Genomic DNA, 19,968 nt, shown 5'->3' with positions numbered 1-19,968 from the left:
CTCTCACCTGGGTGAACATGGGCTTGCCATGCTGAGTAACCATGGTACACTGGTCACAGTCGAGTGAGACAAAGTTGTTGTGGAAGGACTCCTTAGGGTGCTTCAAGACATAATATAGCTCAGTAGCACCTCCTTCAAAGATGCTGCGGAAGTAGCGGGGAATGAGGGTTCGGCCAATCGCTACACGCAGAGGAAGAAAAGGCAGATAAACACCTGTGATTTTTCAGCCTTAATTAAGGACTTCATTCCTAAGGATGGGGCCTTTCCCTACAGGGGATCACAACCATCCAATGGAACTGCTGGAGGGCTAGAAGGAAAACACTATGAAGACACCATAGGAGGCCAAATGAAAGATTCATACCCTGCTCCAGTTTATGGCACTCCCTGGTGCTTACTTTCTGCCTGTCATTCATGAGGATGACAATGACTGCATAACCAAAACCCTTGCATCTGGACTTATTGGCTCCAACAAATGAAAACCACAGTAACTTACTCCTGCTCTAAATATTATTTATTTGCAAATAAAATAAAAAAAAACCCACATAGCTAAGAAGGGATTGAGACCCTACCTGTATCCACCCACCCCACAATCCATCTTAAACATATAAAAAAGTTGTGTTCATGAATCTGACAATGTCACTTCTCTTATATGATTGTTAACAACATTGCCTGATGAAGAATCCAGTTAGCTTGAAAAGCCTGCGTAATGTATGTTGTGCCTTTTGGTTGGCCTAATAAAACTATCTCTGCAAAATGTATTTTAGATTTTGCTGCACTGCCAACAGAGCTACCCATGAATGATATTAAATTATTTCCATTTCTGATGCACCTTCAATAAGTCTACATTTCCGTCAACTGGCAGTCATTCAAAGTGGACATCTAATCAGGTGCCTGGCTTTGGAAGTTGAGAGGGCAGGGAGAAAATGTCAAACTAATGAGGCATTTTTCTTCCAAAAAAATCTGAATGTTGGCAACGTGCGTTTCTCTACAATGTAAGTGATCCATATTGAAGCAATATATAAAATCCACTGTGAACAATGGATTGCTCATTGGGGCAATCAAGACAAATTTTCAACTGTCAGAAATATATGAAAACCTGCCCTGTTCCATGCTGGCTGGCCTCAGGTTCCAGTTGGGAAATCCATGGCCACTTGGAGAGGTACAAAGTGGAGGAGCAGAGGTAATAAACAAGTTCATAGTTACTATGTGCCTGTTCAGAGGCAACTGGGTTCCAGGAAACTCTTGTTGGCTATTGTGGGATGTAAAATGAAATGCAATTTTTATAGCCTAGCAAATAGTGTATCTGGGATGGAGAATACATGACTCTCCAGATGTTGTTAAGACTGTAACTCCTTTCAATTCTACCTAGCACAACCAAGGATAAGAGATTATGGAAGCTGAAGTCCAAGAAATCTGGTGGGCTGACATTCCCATTCCTTGTACTAAGTGTTGCTTTACTAACAGTCAGTATTCCTTAATGTCTGTACTTGTACTAGATTCTTCTGGAGTTATCTCTTCATGACAGCTGCAAAGCTAAGTGGCTGTGATAGATCTATAATCAACTGTGTACCAGATCATAATCTCACAGTCAGTAGTGAATAGAAGGAGCACTCCTTAGTCCAAGAGAAACTGTGCAAATGAACTCTCAGATCTTCTCATCATCACTTTTTTTTAACATAAAAAGTGGTTCATGAAACCATGATAGTTGAAAATTAAAGCCACTCCAGCCTGGGACTCACTGTATCTCTTTGGTCCATCTTCCAGACAGAAGGTGATTGTTAACATGGCATCATCCTCAAAGAACTCAGTGGTGAAAGCATCCCACCACAGATTGTCACATTCCTGTAGGCAAAAAGGAATATTGTTACTTATGAAGAAGGGAAAAGCCTCTGCTATGATGACAGCATCTCCATCTTTGAATCCACAGAAGCTATTCCACAAAACTGTACCTCTGTCCAGTTTTGCAGCCGCTTATTGAGCTCAAATATTCTGTAGTCGGTCTGGTTGCCATATGGTGTGTGCCTCCTGTCAATCAACCACAGTAATAAGAAAATTAAGTTTAAAGTTTAAGCTTAAACATGCAGCAATTTTTCTAAATTTCATTTTATTTATTTATTTTGGTTATTAAAACTCCACAGACAAGGGCCCTCCTATCTCCTGCTCAGTGCCATCCAGCAAGTTAATGATGGAATTGGGACAAAACTCTAGAATGCCCTCTCTGTGTCAACATGACAATCTTTGCAATACCAGGTCAAAGCATATATATTTGCTCAGACATTTTAAAGTGGTTACAGTATTTAGCCTGTTTTGCTTATGCTTACCTGTTTCTAAATTGTACAGCGCGCCCGCGTCATATGCGGGCGCGCCTTACGCGGCTTGAGCATACGCGCTCAAGCAGCGGGGCACGCACGGGGCGGAAGGGGCGGCGCGTCCCATTCAATTGAATGGGCGCACGCGCCCATTGCGCCCTGTGCGCCGCCGTGCACGAGCCCCGTTGTTTATAATGGGGCTTGAGCATAGGCGGAATTCGCCTTACGCGGCGGGATCCGGAATGGATCCCCGCGTAAGGCGAGGGCCCATTGTACACTTTTTACAAAGATTAATATATTGTTTTACAATGTTATACTGTTTTTAAGATGTGTTTTATTCATACTTATTATACGTTGCTCGGGTGGCTATCAGGATGAAAGGGTAAAGCTGCAGTCCTATATCTAATCAGTCATATAACTTATAAGCAAATTTCATAGGAGAACACTACGAATATATCCTTTTCAAAATGTGTCCTTGGAGGTTAGAAGCACAATGTTTGATGCAATTATTTCTTGCCTACTCACTATCAGTCCTTGTGTTTTATTTTCTTTTGATATTTCAATAGGATATATTGTTTTGTTGATACATGTTCATACAGGGTTTCATAGGGTAATTTGCAAATTTACAGTCTAAATACAAAATATTTTATCTGGTCTTTACTTGTGTTATTATTTTTAATAATTGTATAAATTCTGGTGAATTTTATCAGGCTTAGCCAGTCTTTATTGTTGTTTTTAAATGATAAAGAAGAAGTTTTATTTTTTCTATTACCTCACTCAAATGTTTTTCATTCTGTAAAATTATTTTAAAATAAATGTTATTAACAATAAACTCTACTTAGTGCATTAAGTTTTTGGTTTTTATATCACATAGGAAGTAGTTTTCTTGTGTTATTTTTTTTAATCTTAGCAAAATGAGGGGAAACTATCTATTTTAAAGTGCTCATATAAATACACATATATCACATACAGCTTAACTGTTTTCCTTGGATGTTCAGCTGTGGTAGACCAATTTGATCACAGATCCACTAGCCTGAATACAATTGCCTTGCTTTACTGCAAAAAGTCTCTCAAAATGGAGAAGTTTCACCTATCTTTAATCTAGCTAACACAGATGGACAGAAGAAAGAGTGATGCAAACTCTTACCCAATTCCAGGCTCCAGGTATGTTGGTGGATACATAGGAGTTGGTCTGCCAAGAAATAAGACAGTACAAAATGGATTAATCAAGGCCATACCCAAACCATTTCATTACAGCGCAAAGAGTATGACAGAGATATATTTTTGGAAGAGGACAGGCAACTCTAAGATCCAAAACACACTGCAGAAATCACCCAGTTTGAGACCACTTTAACTGCCCTGGCTCAGTGGTAGGAATCCTGGAAATTATAGTTTATTGTGGCACCAGAGCTTTCTGACAAAGAAGGCTGAATGTCTCACAAAACTACACTTCTAAGAATTTCCCAGCCTGAGCCAGGGCAGTTAAAGCAGTCCCAAACTTGTTTATTTCTGCAGTATGTTTTGCACCAATCTCTTTGGTCTGCTTTATCATCTTTTTGCTATTCCCATTATGTGCCTCTTAATTTTAAATCCCTATGTTTATTTACTTGTTATTTCTTTCCTTTCCTTATCCTGACTAGATATTTTCTGCACATCTTACTGTGACTCTACTTCATCTGCATTGCATAAATAATCCAGTCTGACACCATGGCTTGTTGTGGCACCAGAGTTCTGACAGAGAAGACTACATGTTTCACAAAACTACAGTTCCTAGAATTCCATATCAGTGAGTGATGGCAGCTAAAGTGGTGTCAAACTGGATTATTTCTGCAGTACAGATGCAGCCTATGCAAAACGTTGCCTATATATATTTGCTCATTTTGTCCTCTTCCTTGTACTGCACCCAATTTCTTTCCACAAATATATATCCAGTGTTTAACCACATCTACGTTTTAAGACGTTCTAGAAGATGGTTCCCTCTTCTATTTTCCTGGTTGATTTGCATACTTTGACTCTTCCTTTTTCAACTACAACTTTGAAACCTACTACTCTTATTTCTGTTCATCATTTGACAAATCTCTCCCAGAAATCAAATAGAGGAAATCTGTCTACCTCCCAATGACATTGGATTCTCTTCACCCCAAATGAATGGCCATGCTGTTTCAACCTCCCACATTCCTGCACCTTTTGCTCTTGTTGTCATGTGCCATCAAATCATTTCCAACTTATGCTGATCCTAACGAGAACCTATCACAGGGTTTCATTCACAAGACTTCTTCAGGTGCCTATGCCTTCTTCTGAGGCTGAATGAGTATACTTGCCCGAGATCACCCAGTGGGTTTCCACAGCCAAGAAGGGCTTTGAAGCCTGGTCTCCAGAGTAATAGTCCAACACTCAAACCACTACATCACATTAGCCTGCACCTTCCTAAAGCTTAAGACGTTTGTTTAATTAGATACAGTGGGCCCTTGGTATCTGCTGGGGTTTGGTTCCAGGACCATATATGGATACCAAAATCCATGGATGCTCAGGTCCCATTGAATACAATGGGGTTGTAAAATGGTGTCCCTTACATAAAATAGCAAAATCAAGGTATGCTTTTTAGAATTTATATTTTTTGCAATATTTTCAAGCCATATATAGTTGAATCCATTGATAAAGAATCCATTGCTATAGAGGACCAACTGTATTTGCATCATTATCCTGCAGTTTCTCCAATGAACTCAAGGAGGAGGATGCAGCTCTCCTCCACTTTACCCTCATAACACCCCTGTGAGGTATATCTGTCTGAAAGAGTGCCTGTCCCAAGATGACCCAGATACACTGTTCGGACCAGAGCCAGAAACAAACAGTTCCGTGTTGACGGAAGTGTCAGTCTTGGTTAAAGGGTCTGGTGTATGTTAGTGAAATGCCAGGGAACAACATACCTTGTGTCCTGTTACACAAGGGTCTAGAAACCAAGCCTTATGAGGAGAGAGTTAGGGAGCTGGGTATGTTTAGCCTGGAGAAGGGAAGGTGCAGAGGTGATATGATAGTCCTGTTTAAGCATCTGAAGGAGTGTCATACTGAGGATTAAGCAAGCTTGTTTTCTGCTGCTCCAGAGTACAGGACCTGGAACAATGGATACAAGCTACAGGAAAAGAGCTTCCACCTAAAAACTAGGAAGATCTTCCTGACACTAAGAGCTGTTCATCAGTGGAACACACTCCTTCAGAGAGTGGTGGAGTCTCCTTCTTTGTAGGTTTTCAAAGAGAGGCTGGATGGCCATCAGTGGTGCCTTGCTTATGTCTTCCTGCATGGCAGGGGGTTTGACTGGATGGCCCTTGTGGTCTCTTCCAACTCTGTGATTCTATGATTCTAAGATGGTCACGTGAAAACAACAGCTGGGGCCTCCCAAGTGTCCTAGTCTAATACAGCATTTAACCCTGGCTCTCACGTTGTCCATTTCTTCTTCCTTCTTCCATGTAGGAACATAATGCCTTTCCTGTCAAGAAGCTGCTCTGCTTTTGGTCCCTTATTTTCCTCTTATGTCCCCCCCCCCCCCCCCCACTCTTTGACTAATTTGAGACTTCCTGCAGGCTCTACTTTGCAGCCAGAAATTGCAGAGAGCAATCCCTGTTCCAAAATTCCTGAAATGAAGATGGGTGCCTTTTCAGCCTCACAGACATCTTGTCACTAAAGAACAGAGTATCATCATGGGTCTGTGGTCACCAAGTAATTAGCCCATAATCTAGGTGAACTAGGCTTCAATTTAATACCCGTTACTTATTTACATACACACATTTGTATGGTTTTTAAAACCTGGCTCCTGTATGTTGGGATAAATACTGATGGATGTAAACTAATAATTCCCAATCAATGTGCAAGGATTCAAGGAGAGAACGACGAGCATATCACAAGAAAGTAAGTTATTCAAAGCTTTGGTCAGATGTCCACTATCCCTCTGCATAAGTTTTTACATTTTAATTTGAGGGTGGTTCATGTGGAAATGCACATGGCAGGCTCCTCTGAACACGGATAAAATTAAACCTTTTGAGTGCTGCTCTTATTTTAAATTCTCACAGACATCATGTGTATTTCAGTCATCGATATACACTTGTCCCTCCACATTCACTGGGGTTAGGGGCACAGGACTCTCATGCATGTGGAAAAATTGCAAATAACAAAAACACTATGTCTTTACCTGAGAGAACACCTCTTTGGGAATCTCTGCATCCTCCAGTGCAACTCTGTGGTCAACATCTGCCAGACGTTGACCAGAGAATTGGGCTGGAGGAGCTACAAATGCCTAGTGGAGTGTTTTCCCCCAGGAATCTCAAGTTTCTAAGTGTGACTTTTAGTTACAATTGACCATAGAGTTGTGCTGGAGGACCTAGATATTCAAACCTGCAGAAGTCAAAACCTCAAACGTGGAGGGACTAGTGTACACAAAAACATCTCTACAGTGACACCTGAAATAAGGTTAGAAGGAAACTATGCATGTGCTTTGCTTTGTGCCTTGGTGTGAGATGAAAGAGGGGCCATGCTTTACCATTTTGTTCCCCAGGCTTCAGCAAACTGTGATGCCTCATGGACACAAAGACCTTGCCATGGGTGGGCACATTCTTTTGTCCCTGAAGGCCATATGAGGAGTAAATGGCAGGCTGGTTGTAGGATTCCTGCCAGTGGTAGGCATTTCCAATAGTGGCTGGAGACTTGTGCTCTTGTCTTTCCTTTTCTCCTTCCCTTATCTGTCTTATTGACAAATTCTTAGTTTTCTCCCCAGCATAAGCCTTCCCTTCCTGCCTCCATCTCAACCCATGGGAATGGAATGCTTGACTCTTACCCAGCCTGATGCAAGAGATGCCACTGCTTCCTAACTAACCACTGCCATTATGATCAGCACTGAATTTCTTATTCTCATTCTACTTGACAGAAGGGAAGCTGGAGAATCAACTGGGAAGAGGGCCTGTGGGGTAAGGTTCTCAAGGACAGTGTACAATATGCTGCTCTACTCATTTCATACATCTGGAATGGAAAAAGCAAGCGGTAGAGCTGCAAAGATCCTAATGTACAGATGAACAGAAGAAGAGTAAGAGGCAGGAACGGGACTGAGCTGGCTTTTGGGGGAGGAGAATCCCCCAGGGTTGCATCACAAAAGAGCCTCTCACATACTCCACATGTTGTAGGTCTCTTACTCTGTTGATTGTGTGTACTGTATATTGTGTTCCGTCTTCTGGTTTCTTTAAACTTTTTGTTCAGCTTATTCTGAAGCCATGCAACGATTAAAGAAATGGTGTATGTGCTGCCCCGCACCACAAGCACACGCCCCATTGTTTGCAATAGGGTGCAAGCATATGTAGATTTCCCCATACACGGGGGGGGGGGGGGTCTGGAACAGATCCCCCATGTAAGGGAAGGGCCCTCTGTACTTGTATAAAACCTAAATAAAGGAAATAAAGGAAAACTTACCCCACATCTCGATCCAGCATAGTGCCTGGGTGGAAGGGAGGAAAGGCGTTGCCGTTTGGGGGCTCCTTTGGAGAGTACAGCTTGAACGACTTAGAGGAACAGCCTAAGAAAAAGGGAGAGGAAAAAAAGAAGGATGCGGGCATACATAAATAAAGGCCACTTGTCCAGTAGTAGACTCTGGATAAGAATGACATTTCTGTGTTTAGTTTATAATGCTGCAGTCCCTTCTGCTTCCACTTTGCTACCAGATCAGTCGTGACTCAACTCCTTCTGACAAAAGATGTTGCCAAATGCAGACAGAACACAGACATAAAGGCTAGATGAACTGGCTGTATCCTACCACACTCTGACCACTGGTACGGGAAAGTACAATGCTTCCCAAGCTAGGGAAACTACAGCAGTTCTACATTGGGGTCCTTGTTCTACATTTCCAAGTCAAAAAGTCAACAGCAAAGAAAGCAATAATGATTGCATTGTGTGGTTCCCCAGCAAAGGAAACTGAGTGAAAGGTGTGGATATATGTGTTCGTCCTATCCAGTGCAAAGCCACAGCAAAGAGGTCAAAAGCTTCTCATAGAACAGTGCTATACAAACATCACATTACACTACAGTAGCTTTATCTCATGCTGGGTATGGGAAGAGAAGAGAAGGGTTCTATAGAGAATAACCACTGCACAACCTAAGGCTTCATTTGTAAGTTAGAAAAAATGGGCTGGAACAGGAGAAAACTGCTTCTGGCTAAATTAATGGATAAGGATTGGCCAGGGTGGGGTGGGGGCGGAACGTTCCTCTTTGCACCCAAATTTGCAAGACTGCTTTTAGTATCAACATAGTGGTGCCACATTCAGAGTAACTGATGAACATAAAAAGGAGTAAAATGCTCTCCTCCTCCTCTTAGATCAGACAGAGGCAACTATACTAGGGGTATGGGCCAGTTATTCCATACTCAGAAGTGATGTGACATCACTTCCAGCTTCAGCCAATTTCTGACCAGTTTGGGAGGGAGGGAGGCAACACTGTATTTGGCCAGGATCATTCTAAGTTTCTGAATGGTATTTCATTCTCCGTGTACCACAATTTGCTGACTATGGAAGAACCCAGTGCAAGAGAATGATCTAACACTGTGTCCATTTTTCTTGAGGTCAGATTGCAGATAATCTGTGCAGGACCACTATATATTGTAGAGGCATTTGTTTTTGTCAAATAGAACAATTATGTATCTCCAGATGAATGCAGAACTGTATTATATGCAGAGATACAATGAGAATAGAAGCAGAGTTCTTGAGATAGGATGAAGACTTCTATCAGTATTGTTGGGCCATACCATACCACTGTAGTGATCTCATAAAGCTTGCTTTGAAAGCTTGGTGTCCTTTTTGTGCAAAGCAGTAGGGCACCGCTGTGAATAGTTTAATGTATTTGGAAAAGTTTTGTCACATGCAAATTTGTGTGGAACACTGGCTCTAATCATAAAACACTAGTGCTGAGAGGTTGTTCATCGATTCCCCACCCCAAAATCTCAATTAGCTCTGCAGTTTCCTTGAGAGAAGAGTCAGGAAAAATAAAATCTTGGGCTGTTCTAGCCATGTAGTAGGACCAAGAGGTTGAATGGAAAATATCACTTCAGATGGTAAATGAGAGTGTGAGCATTTTTTGATTAATGCCCTACATTCATTCTCACTTTGTCACTCACACATACACTCACATACAGTGGTTCCCAGCCTGTTGGTCCTCAGATATGGGTAGATTTCAGTTCCCAGAGCCCCAGCCAACATGGACACTGGTGAGAAATTCTAAGAGTTGTAAACTAACAGTATCTGGGGGAACCAAATATTGGGAACCACTTGATTAAAACCTTGTTTCCTGCTGCAATAGTTTAAAGAAGCTTTTATATGGAGGAACATTTCAAAATTTTATCCCTGGCCTACAATTTGAAACAGACAATTCCTTTCTACTGCCCCAGGATTCTACTACTTAATTCTATTGAAACAGTTTTTACTAGCAAATCAGGTACAAACATTTCCTATATCATCACAAACAAATTCTAGAGTATCCTTCCCGAATTTACTTATCTAATACATCTGGAGAGCACCAGTGAATATAGCCACTGGTGATAATGGTTGTGGGTCAAGGGATTTGTGACTGAACATTTCTGAAAAATACTAAGGTAGAAAAGGGGTCATTTTGAAATTCAGGAAGATTTAAAAAATCACAACATCTTCTAAGAAGAAACGGATAGCTGCTTCCTATTTGTGTACTACCAGAAATCTAACACAAGTGGCAGTTACCAGTGGTGAAACAAGTGGCAAGAGCCTCCTTTATCATGTTATCAAAGCATTCTCACTCCTATCTTCTATCGTTCCTTGTGCAGTGTGTGGCTATTCTATTATACAGTGATGGAGAAAGGGCACCTGGCATATGACTCATGCAAGTCATATGCAGAATCAAGGGGACTGTGGGTTGAGTCTTAAGCTTTCCAGTGAACTGTTGCTGTCTAATCTCCCTCCAACTCACAGGGGTCATTATATAGCAGACTTGAGTTTTTCAGATGTAACTGAATGCATTTCAAGGGAGAAATAAAACTGAAAACATAATGACTACGGTTGGCCCTCCATATTTGTGGCTTTGACTTGGATTATTTGTGGATTTGATTAAAATGTTCTCTCTAGAAATATCTAGGTCCTCCAGCAAAACTCTTCCAGAAGTTGACCACAGAGTTGTGCTGGAGAACTTAAACATTCCCAAAGAAAACACTTCTTTAGGCATTTGTAGGTCCTCCAACATAATTCTATGATCATTCTTTGGCATATGTTTACCATAGAGTTGCACTGGAGGACCTGGAGATTCCTACAGAGGTGTTCTCTTAAGTAGAAATAGTATTTATTTGCGGGTTCCCCACATTCACATCCCTAGCCCCTGCAAATGTGGGGGGATCACTGTATATAACAGGGTTGGGCAACCATCAAGGGTTAGGGAGCCAGATTGGCAAAAAAAAAAGGGGGGGTACTACTGCATCCCCTCCTGGAAAAAAACACAACTGTTTTCACAATAACATTTCCCTGGGGTGAAGGAAGAGGTATTTATTACAACAGGAAATTTATTACAACCTGGAAGTCATTTCTGGTTCACATCCTGTTTGGTTTGGTGTTTTTTAAATCCTCTTCTGGGCATAAGATGGCTACACGGAGAAAAAAATATCACCCTGTCACTCTTGAGAATTTTTTTAAATACCTGAATCTGGAGGGACCCTGAAGAAAGCCATATGCAGTCTCTGCTTTCTCCACCCAGCTACACAATGTCCACCCTGATGCATGGTGTTTTAAATAGAATGTTGTCTACAATGGCAATGCCAAATTAAAACTACACTATTATGCTTCCCCATTCACCAGGAATATAGGAATGTGAGTCTGATCATCGGTTCTTCTAGCCCAGTATTATCAATTTGGATTAGCCACCATTGTCCACAATTTGAGGAAGTATTCTTTCCTAACCCTACCCAGGAGATTGTTGGTGATCTCCCATCTAAGTACTAACTGAATCTGAATGTAATAAGCTTCCTAAATCACACATGATTGGGTGCATTCAGTAGTGTTAAGTCACTCATTCCTTTCAAAACTACATACAGCATGACTTTATTCCCAACAAAAAGAGCATCCCAGCTTCCATCATGAGAAAGAGTTACGTAACATTAGCACCTTACATTTCAATGGCAAAGCAGTGTCAAATAATTTTTCCAACTCAGCTCTATATTTTCCCTTCTAGTATCTGTCTCAAGATGGCCTCAATCCTTCCACCAGAAAACAAGATTATCTGACAGCTGTGGCAGCAGCAGACCAAAGTCTATTAAGCTATTACCTTAATAAGAGCCCTTGCAAAGTTTTCCAAAATTTTGTGGTTTGGATTCAGGCAACTCCGAATAATATAGAAACAAGATTTTAAAACCAAAGGTTATTGTTGCTATAGTTCTTTTACTTTGTTGTAAAGGGATCTTATAGCACCTTTGAGACTGTGTGAAAGAAGCTGTAGCATAAGCTTTTGTAGACCTGGCCTACTTCCTTGGCTGGATGGAGTGAACTGATGCCCAGGAAGGCCCTTATAATCATACTGCATGAATAGCAACGAAAATGCAAAACTTGTGGGTATGGTGATGAGGTAACAAATTCAGTTTTAACTATGGTGGTGATGGGCAAAGGCAAGAGGGAAGAGTTGCCTAAGGCCAGGGTGGGTCAGTGTTCGTATGAATGGTGGAGGGAGTTTTGGAATGTAGTGTGTGCAGCCTGGGACCCAGAAAGGAGATGTGATAAACTGGCTAAGAACATCCTTCTGAGGCTGGGGTGCTCATACACCAAGTTCCAAAACTCTATTTATATGGAGATCTACCCGCCCTGGCCTTAGGCAACATCTTCTCTCCTGAGTCCCTCAATGACCATAGTTAAAGTTTAACTTATCACATCATCACCACATCCACAAATTTTGCTTTTCCATGACTATTCATACAGTCTGATTATAAAGGTCCTTCCTGGGCATCAGTTTATTCCATGTATCTGAAGAGCAGACCAAGTCTACAAAAGCTTAGGCTACTCCTTTAGCAGTTAGTCTCAAAGGTGCTATAAGATCCCTTTGCATACTGATATTCCAGACTAATACAGCTATGTCTCTGAACTGCTTTGCTATGTAAAAGACAGGGACATGGATTTACTCCTCCATGTCAACTTCTGTGTACTTTGTGGGGCAACTATGAATTATCTCAAGTGGACATATTGTCCCACTTTATCTTTCCTCCTTAGTTATACAGATTTGTGAATGGCTTCTTTGTATATGTCAATCTCTTTTGCTTACAGAAAAGTATCAAGAAAGCCTTAGAAGGGTTTCGAAAACTGCCATCATCCATTTAGCCCCTTTTCCTTTAGTCATCTCTGCAACCTCTTCTGCAAGGAAGAGAGAAACGTTTCTGTTTTCTCTCAACCCAGCACATAATTAAATAAATATTGGCAAAAGTGATATGGCTTTAATGGAATTTTGCTGGAGTATGAGAGGCAAGGAAAGAATGGTGGATCAAAAGAATACTCAACTACAGACAAGTAAAGTTGCAAGTCTCTATGGGCCTGCAAAGAGTGTAGGTAAGGTAAGAGAGTGTCTTCTTCCACATTAACTGGAGATTATGTAGACTGCAAGATTTGTATACCATCCTTTAAAAATAGACTCAGAGAAGCTATCATGAAAAATGTCACGACAGGAACATAAAAGTCCAATTTATGAATGGCTGTAATCTACAGGAACAGGAAGGCAGGGGAATTCTAGAGTTATAATCAATGTGATTTAAAATGTATGTGTAGTTCCATTAAGTGTCTCAAACCAACCAGAAAATGTCACTAGAGGGCTCCATAGGCTGCTCCATCAATCTATAACACAGTCACTGCATTGTAGTGACACACATTCTGGTCTTTCTATCCTTCTACTCACTTTGCTCCACTGCTTATGGTGCAGTTATGGATTTTCCTCTCACTCACTTGGCAAGCTTCTTTAGCCCAGAAGAACAAAATGGGCCTCTATTTCACCAGAAGAAACACTGTACCAATGCAACAAATGTACTAATATAATGAGCCCTGCCAAGCAAGAAAGACCTGTTCTAACTCTGCCAGGTGCCATTCTGTCTGGATAACCTGCACTGCAGCAGCACTTCACCTTCCATACACCAAAACAGAGACACTCACTGACCCTGGCTACTTAATTCAAGAGGACAATGCCTAGTTAATCATCACAGAATCCCCACCATGATGGGGTGTGATGGGGAGAAACATTTGGCAAGAGCAAAGAAATTGTGAAAACAGAAAATCAAAAATGGTGGTGGGAGTAATTATAGAATCATAGAATCACAGAGTTGGAAGAGACCACAAGGGCCATCCAGTCAAACCCCCTGCCATGCAGGAAGACATAAGCAAGGCACCACTGATGGCCATCCAGCCTCTCTTTGAAAACCTACAAAGAAGGAGACTCCACCACTCTCTGAAGGAGTGTGTTCCACTGATGAACAGCTCTTAGCGTCAGGAAGATCTTCCTAGTTTTTAGGTGGAAGCTCTTTTCCTGTAGCTTGCATCCATTGTTCCAGGTCCTATACTCTGGAGTAGCACAAAACAAGCTTGCTTAATCCTCAGCATGACACCCCTTCGAATACTTAAACAGGGCTATCATATCACCTCTGCACCTTCCCTTCTCCAGGCTAAACATACCCAGCTTCCTAACTCTCTCCTCATAAGGCATGGTTTCTAGACCCTTGTGTAACAGGACACAAGGTATGTTGTTCTCTGGCATTTCACTAACATACACCAGACCCTTTAACCAAGACTGACACTTCTGTCAACACGGAACTGTTTGTTCCTGGCTCTGGTCTGAACAGTGTACCTGGGGCATTATCTGTACCAAGTGTTCCTTATGAAAATACTGTCCCATGAGTAAGACACATTGTTCCCAAAGTAGTTGCTCCAAAGGAAAGCCTAAAGAATCACTTTTTGAGAAAGACAATGTTCTCTCCCTAAGAAAGGGGAAGGTAGCCTCACTCAGAACAGAAATATGGCCTGATCTCAAGGGAAGTTGCTTTTTCTGGTGTTCATGGAGTTTAAATTTTATTGCCTGGATTTTACGACTTTTTGTCTCCCAGAACCCACATGGCCAAAGAGTAGCCTCTATGGATAGCCCTCCAGAGCATCTTAATTGACAACAGCAAAAACAACATCTTGACAAAATGTAGGCTTGTGACTGTAACATCATTTTTCATCTTCTTCCCCTGTATGATTTTTAACAGTATTGCCTGATTAAGAAGCCAATGAGCTTCAAAAAGCTTGCATGTATTTTGTGCATTTTTGGTTAATCCAATAACGGTATCACTGTTTTGTGGGTTCTGGATATTATTGCATTTATTATTATAATTGTAAGGCCAACATGACTATTCCTGGATATGTCTTTGGGACTATGACTCCTAGAATCCACCAGATGCTAGCTGGGGGTTTCTGGGAATCCTAGTTTAAAAAAAAAAAAAAAAACTTTCTAAAGCAAATGACTACCCTATAAACACAGTGTCCTTTTTCAGAAGCAACTTGCCACAAAACTAACAATTGCACACATGCAAGATGCCCCAGAGTACATTGTTCCACATCATCTTATTTGCCGCCGCCGCCGCCACCACCCCGACATATTTGTCTCCTTCACTCCCTAATTTCACGGGCAGACAACAAATAAAGAAATGCGAGTACACCCATAAATGAGTTTTGGTCCATGCCAGACCATTTTCATTTGGCACATATGTAAATGAACTGACATACACATGAGCAATGATTTTAAGTTATTCTCTTGGGACGATGAACTCGATGCATCCTGGAGTTTTTTTTCACTTGCATGCAGTCGGACCCCAATCTAACAGCACCTGGAACAGTCACCTGCTACAGTCCAGAGTCTCAAGGGCACAATTCCTCTCCCTGAAAAATTTCATTCAGTTGTAGATCTATGCCTAAAAACCCTGTTGCCCACCATACCCTGCCTGCCACCCCAGCAGAGCCCTTCATTCCAGCTACTCCCTCTGGCTCAGGCGCAAACGGATCTACATGAACAGGAAGAGCAAGCAAGAGGGACCCTCTGGGTGACCTTTCCGTTGCTGTGGAGATGGAGAAATCACCAGGCAACCATCCTGCTCCTCCCCTCCCGGCATCCCTTGACAGGCACCATCTGCTGCTGGGTGACTAATGGAGGTTGCCAGGCTGGCTGAAAACCCAACTCAGTCCAGCTTGACCAAGACAGTCACTCACTCTGGCTGTTCTGGACAACCCACATCAGCTAGACTTGTGAACTGCAGGGACCTAAGCTCCCTGCCTCTGCAGCATGTAGATCAACAGCCAAAGCCCTTAGCAAAGTCAAGGGAATCCATCAGTACGATCTTTGTGTATTTTCACTTACTTCAGCAAGGAATACAGACTCAAACAGTGCATGCATAGTCCCAAGCACTATGTAAAGTCAATGCTAGATCATGGCTTTTGTGAGAGGGAAAGGCACACCAAGCCTCAAGCTCATAGCCTTCCCGCAACATACACTTTTTTCTCCTCTAATGCACCCCTAAGGAGATCAGAAGTTTCTTCCTCTTTAAGATCAGTGGGAGTTGGGTGTTGCATCTGAGCCTAAACAAGCTGTGACTTGTTTAAACCATGGTTTGTTGAAACTAGTCTACTTCACAAATGAGAAATTAATGCTGACTTGTTTCAATTCATCACAGTTTGTCAGGTTTGAGTGTTATGATGAGCTGCATTTAATCTAAAAGATGCAAAATGTTTGGAATATCTCCTCACCAGAAGAGGAAGGAGGATAATTTCTCTTAATAATCCTAAATTATGCTTTAGCATTACATGTGAATGCAGCCAGTGGGGCAGTCTCTCTGTGTAGCAACATCCAGTACTGTGCAGATAAATAGCCCTTGAAAGGAGATATTTCAAACAGGATCACTCTGGAGCATGTCTCCTTGGACTGAAATCTTCAGAGGAGAGAAGCTGTCAGCAACAGGACAGGACCAGGCAGAGATCACAAGGCATCAAAAGGATCTCTAGCACCCCTTCCCCCAAGGCACACTGATTACACCAAAACATTTCCAAAAAGATTTGCACAGTACAGTGCACCCTTCTTTTACACGGGGGATCTGTTCCACACTCCCCCACCCCGTGTAAAAGAAATAGCACATATGCTTGAGTCCCATTACAAGTAATGGGGCTCGTGCTCAGGGCGGCGTGGTGTGGTGGCGGTGCGCGTGCACCATGGGTGCACATGCCATTGTTTCATCCGGCACACAGCACCGCTTCTTCCAGTGCTGCTTTCAGCTTATGCTGAATTTGTGGAGAGGGAGGATAGAGAAGAATTTTAAAATGTACAGTGACGCAGGCGCATTATACGCTGCTTTCAGCGTATGCTGAAAGCAGCGTATAATGCGTCCGCGTCACTGTATATTTTAAAATTCTTCTCTATCCCCTTCCTCCACAAATCCAACACCTTGCTTGCACTTTCTTCTAGCAAAAAAAATGCATTCCCAATATTTATGTTAAATCTGCTTCATGTCTTTGGGACTATTTCTTAATTGTTTGATAGTGGCTAGAATAATGTAGTGCCTTAAATTATACTGCTGAAGGAAACAGTCTTTAGGTACTCAGGAGTGGATCTGTATATAGAAGAACTGTGAGCTCCAACTGGTTTTGTTACTCGCAATCACCACCAGCACCATGGGTTTAGACTTCTTTAATTCTCAGCATAAACGTTTTCAACCAGATTCTGTCTGATGGACCTAAAAAGTTTAGCTAAAAACAACAACAACAACAACAACTACTACAACAACAACAACAACGTAGATTCTGCAACCATGCCCACCCATAGCAACCAACCCCAACAAACTGGATTTGACAAGAAAACAGGAAGAGCTAGAACAGTTGTCACTGAGCTCAGTCCATTTTCAAGACATTCTCATAAGAATCTGTGACAAGCCCTGAAGTAAAGCATCATCCCAAACGTAACAGATTGACAAAGTCCTCTTTGGAAAAGCCTACTCTCAAGGTGCCATGAAAGTCCTCTCCCAGTCTCAATGACTATTCAAAGCAACTTTATATTCAGCCCTACAACCCAGAGAACAAGATAAGAACTAGACTGAGGCAACTGTGGGAAATGCAAATAATAATAATAATTTTTTTCCCCTAAGCTCTAGCAAGACCATTACCACCCTCCATACTAATAAAAGGCCTTGCTGGATCAGAGGCAGGTCCTTCCCATCCAGCACTCTGTGTTTTAAATAGTAGCCAGCTCATAATCTCCAGAAGGCCACAAACATCACATAAAGGTGATGGTCATCCATTGTTTGTCCTTAGAAACTTGGATTCCAGGATATATGCAGATACTGGTTGAGTTTCCCTTATCCAAAATGCTTGGAACCAGAGGGGTTTGGGATTTTGGAATACCTGTATTTGCATATACATACATAATCTTGGGGATGGTACCCAAGTATAAACACAAAATTAATTTATGTTTCACCTTATACACATAGTCTGAATGTAATTTTATACAGTAATTGTTATTTGTGCATGATTTGCATACATTGTACAATCAAAAAGCAAAGCCACCCATGGAAAAAAAGCATTGATTTCTGGAATATTTCAGATTTTTGAATTCTGAGTAAGGGAGATTCAACCTGTAGCCTGATCTTCTTCAAGTCTGCCTAATCCTTTTCAAACAAAGCTATTCTTTAGGGGTGGTAGGTACAACTCTGCTATTTTTGTGGCACTGAGCCTCTCCTTTCTTGGTCTCCTGATGTAGTAGTTTTTGCTTTTGTTTTTATAATTAAATCAGGAGAACTGCAATTCTTGGAGCGGAGATTCAAATAAAGCTTCAGAGTCCCTCACCTCATGCTATCTTTTGTCTTGTTCCTAGGTGGAGATGGGAGTCAGGAGGGGACTTCTAACCTCCTCTGATTTCATTTTGGGGTTTGCGGCTTGCAACAAGTCCGAGGAATGGGTGAGAAGTTGGACCCTGGAACCCAGAACTTCTCTGTTCCTAACAAGTGACTATTTTGTATTGTAAAAATGTATTTTATTTTTTTTAACTAGAGTGTGAATTGTTTTAATACAGAAAAAAAGTTAAATTCTATTTTAAGATGCAATTTTGGATGTTTTTAATTTCATTGTTCTTTTAAATTATGAGCTGCTTTGAATCCCATTTTTGGGGGAAAGAGGAATGATGATGATGATGATGTCCCCATTATTACTGGGGAGTAATGCAACCCGAGGTAGTACAGAGCCCCTGAAGCTAATTTTGCATTGCATGATGCTCTATCCTTTGGTCAAATCTGCAACCTGGAGCAAGTATTTTTACATTTCTTTGGGCCAAGATTAAAAAACAATTTGACATCACAACAAAATGAAGCATCACAAGCTACTGTAAATACCCCGCTTTATGCGGGGGATCCATTCCGGACCCCCCCCCTCGCAAAAAGCAAAATGCGCATATGCTCGATCCTCATTATATCCAATGCGGCTTGCACTTGCCCTGCGGCCGCACATGCCATTCGCAAGTTCCATTGGATATAATAGGGCTCATGTTCATCATGCGGCCACGTGCGCACACTGCGCATTCTCCCATTTTCCAGGTGGCTTCAGCATAAGCTGAAAGATGCCTATAACAAGCCTGCGTATGGCACGTGCTCACTGTATAAGTCGAGGGAAGCCTTTGGGGCCAAAATTATGGATTTTGATATGACCCATGGATAAGTAGAGGGTGACACTTAGGCCCTTATAACAAAGGATGTAAAGGACAAAACAATGGGAAAAGATGCCAAAGAACTTACAAAATTCCAACAGACATAACTGTGCTCACATTGAAGACTGAATGGATGGGATAATAGAGTGGGTGCATCTAGGACAGATTACACTCTTTCCTTTACCAAGGGATGGTTCCTTTTTTAAAAAAATAAGAGTTAAAGAACAGCACTTACATTAACCTGTTGATCTGTGGGCAAGTCGACTAAGTTTTTTGGGGGCCATTTCGGACTAAAATGTTTAGACTTATACATGAGTATATGCAGTACTTTGAGTCTGAGCTAGACTGCATTCAAGCTCTTGAAATGCATACTTGCCTGTAGTGAATAGGTATGCTTGTGTTGTAATGTATGTCACAGGCTAACCACATCACATAGTGCTACTGTCCCATGGAACATTTAGGTGTTAACACCAGCACTATGGAAAGTGTTTTGGGGCTGACATAGGGCCCATACAGACAGCCAAAATAAAGCTGCTTCAGGTCACTTTGGAGGTATGCTGTTTAAATGACACACACATCTTAAGAGGCCAGAAGCTGTGCCAAAGCTACATTCCAGTCCGATGGACTGGAGCATGGCTTTGGCGCGGCTTCTGGCCTCTTAGGACGCATGCATAATTTAAAGAGCATACCTCGAAAGTGACCCGAAGCAGCTTTATTTTAGCCTGTCTGTATGGGTCCATAGACATTTTATGGAATACCTTAATACATAAATTAAGCTCATCACATACTCTATTTCTGGATGGAGACCATGCCATCATTATAATGTATGAACTAGGATTATAAAAATGTAGAAACCACATATATACACGAAAACTCAGATGTTTTTTCAAACCCTTCAGCCTCTGCTTCACGATCAAAAACACTGCAGCAGCAAGTAC

At 41.7% G+C, this 19,968-nt stretch overlaps 1 protein-coding gene across 4 annotated transcripts in view; it reads right to left on the bottom strand.

The window, feature by feature from the left end:
- The window catches only part of LOC149318430 (LIM domain-binding protein 1), a 77,039-nt gene that overhangs the window by 8,320 nt on the left and 48,751 nt on the right, over window positions 1-19,968 (bottom strand). For all 4 annotated transcript variants that reach the window (XM_089509684.1, XM_089509686.1, XM_089509683.1 and 1 more), the window contains exons 2-6: window positions 7,761-7,863; window positions 3,457-3,501; window positions 1,950-2,025; window positions 1,740-1,842; window positions 8-180 (exon numbers count right to left, since the gene is read on the bottom strand). In XM_089509684.1, the coding sequence (XP_089365810.1) occupies window positions 8-180; window positions 1,740-1,842; window positions 1,950-2,025; window positions 3,457-3,501; window positions 7,761-7,863 (500 nt within the window). The remainder of the gene's footprint in view (window positions 1-7; window positions 181-1,739; window positions 1,843-1,949; window positions 2,026-3,456; window positions 3,502-7,760; window positions 7,864-19,968) is intronic.

Source organism: Sceloporus occidentalis, unplaced genomic scaffold (genome assembly GCF_023333645.1).
Source record: "Sceloporus occidentalis isolate IW3139 unplaced genomic scaffold, rSceOcc1.0.p SCAF_2, whole genome shotgun sequence".
In the NCBI taxonomy this organism is placed as follows: domain Eukaryota; kingdom Metazoa; phylum Chordata; class Lepidosauria; order Squamata; family Phrynosomatidae; genus Sceloporus; species Sceloporus occidentalis.
This window is presented reverse-complemented; position numbering and strand designations above follow the sequence as displayed.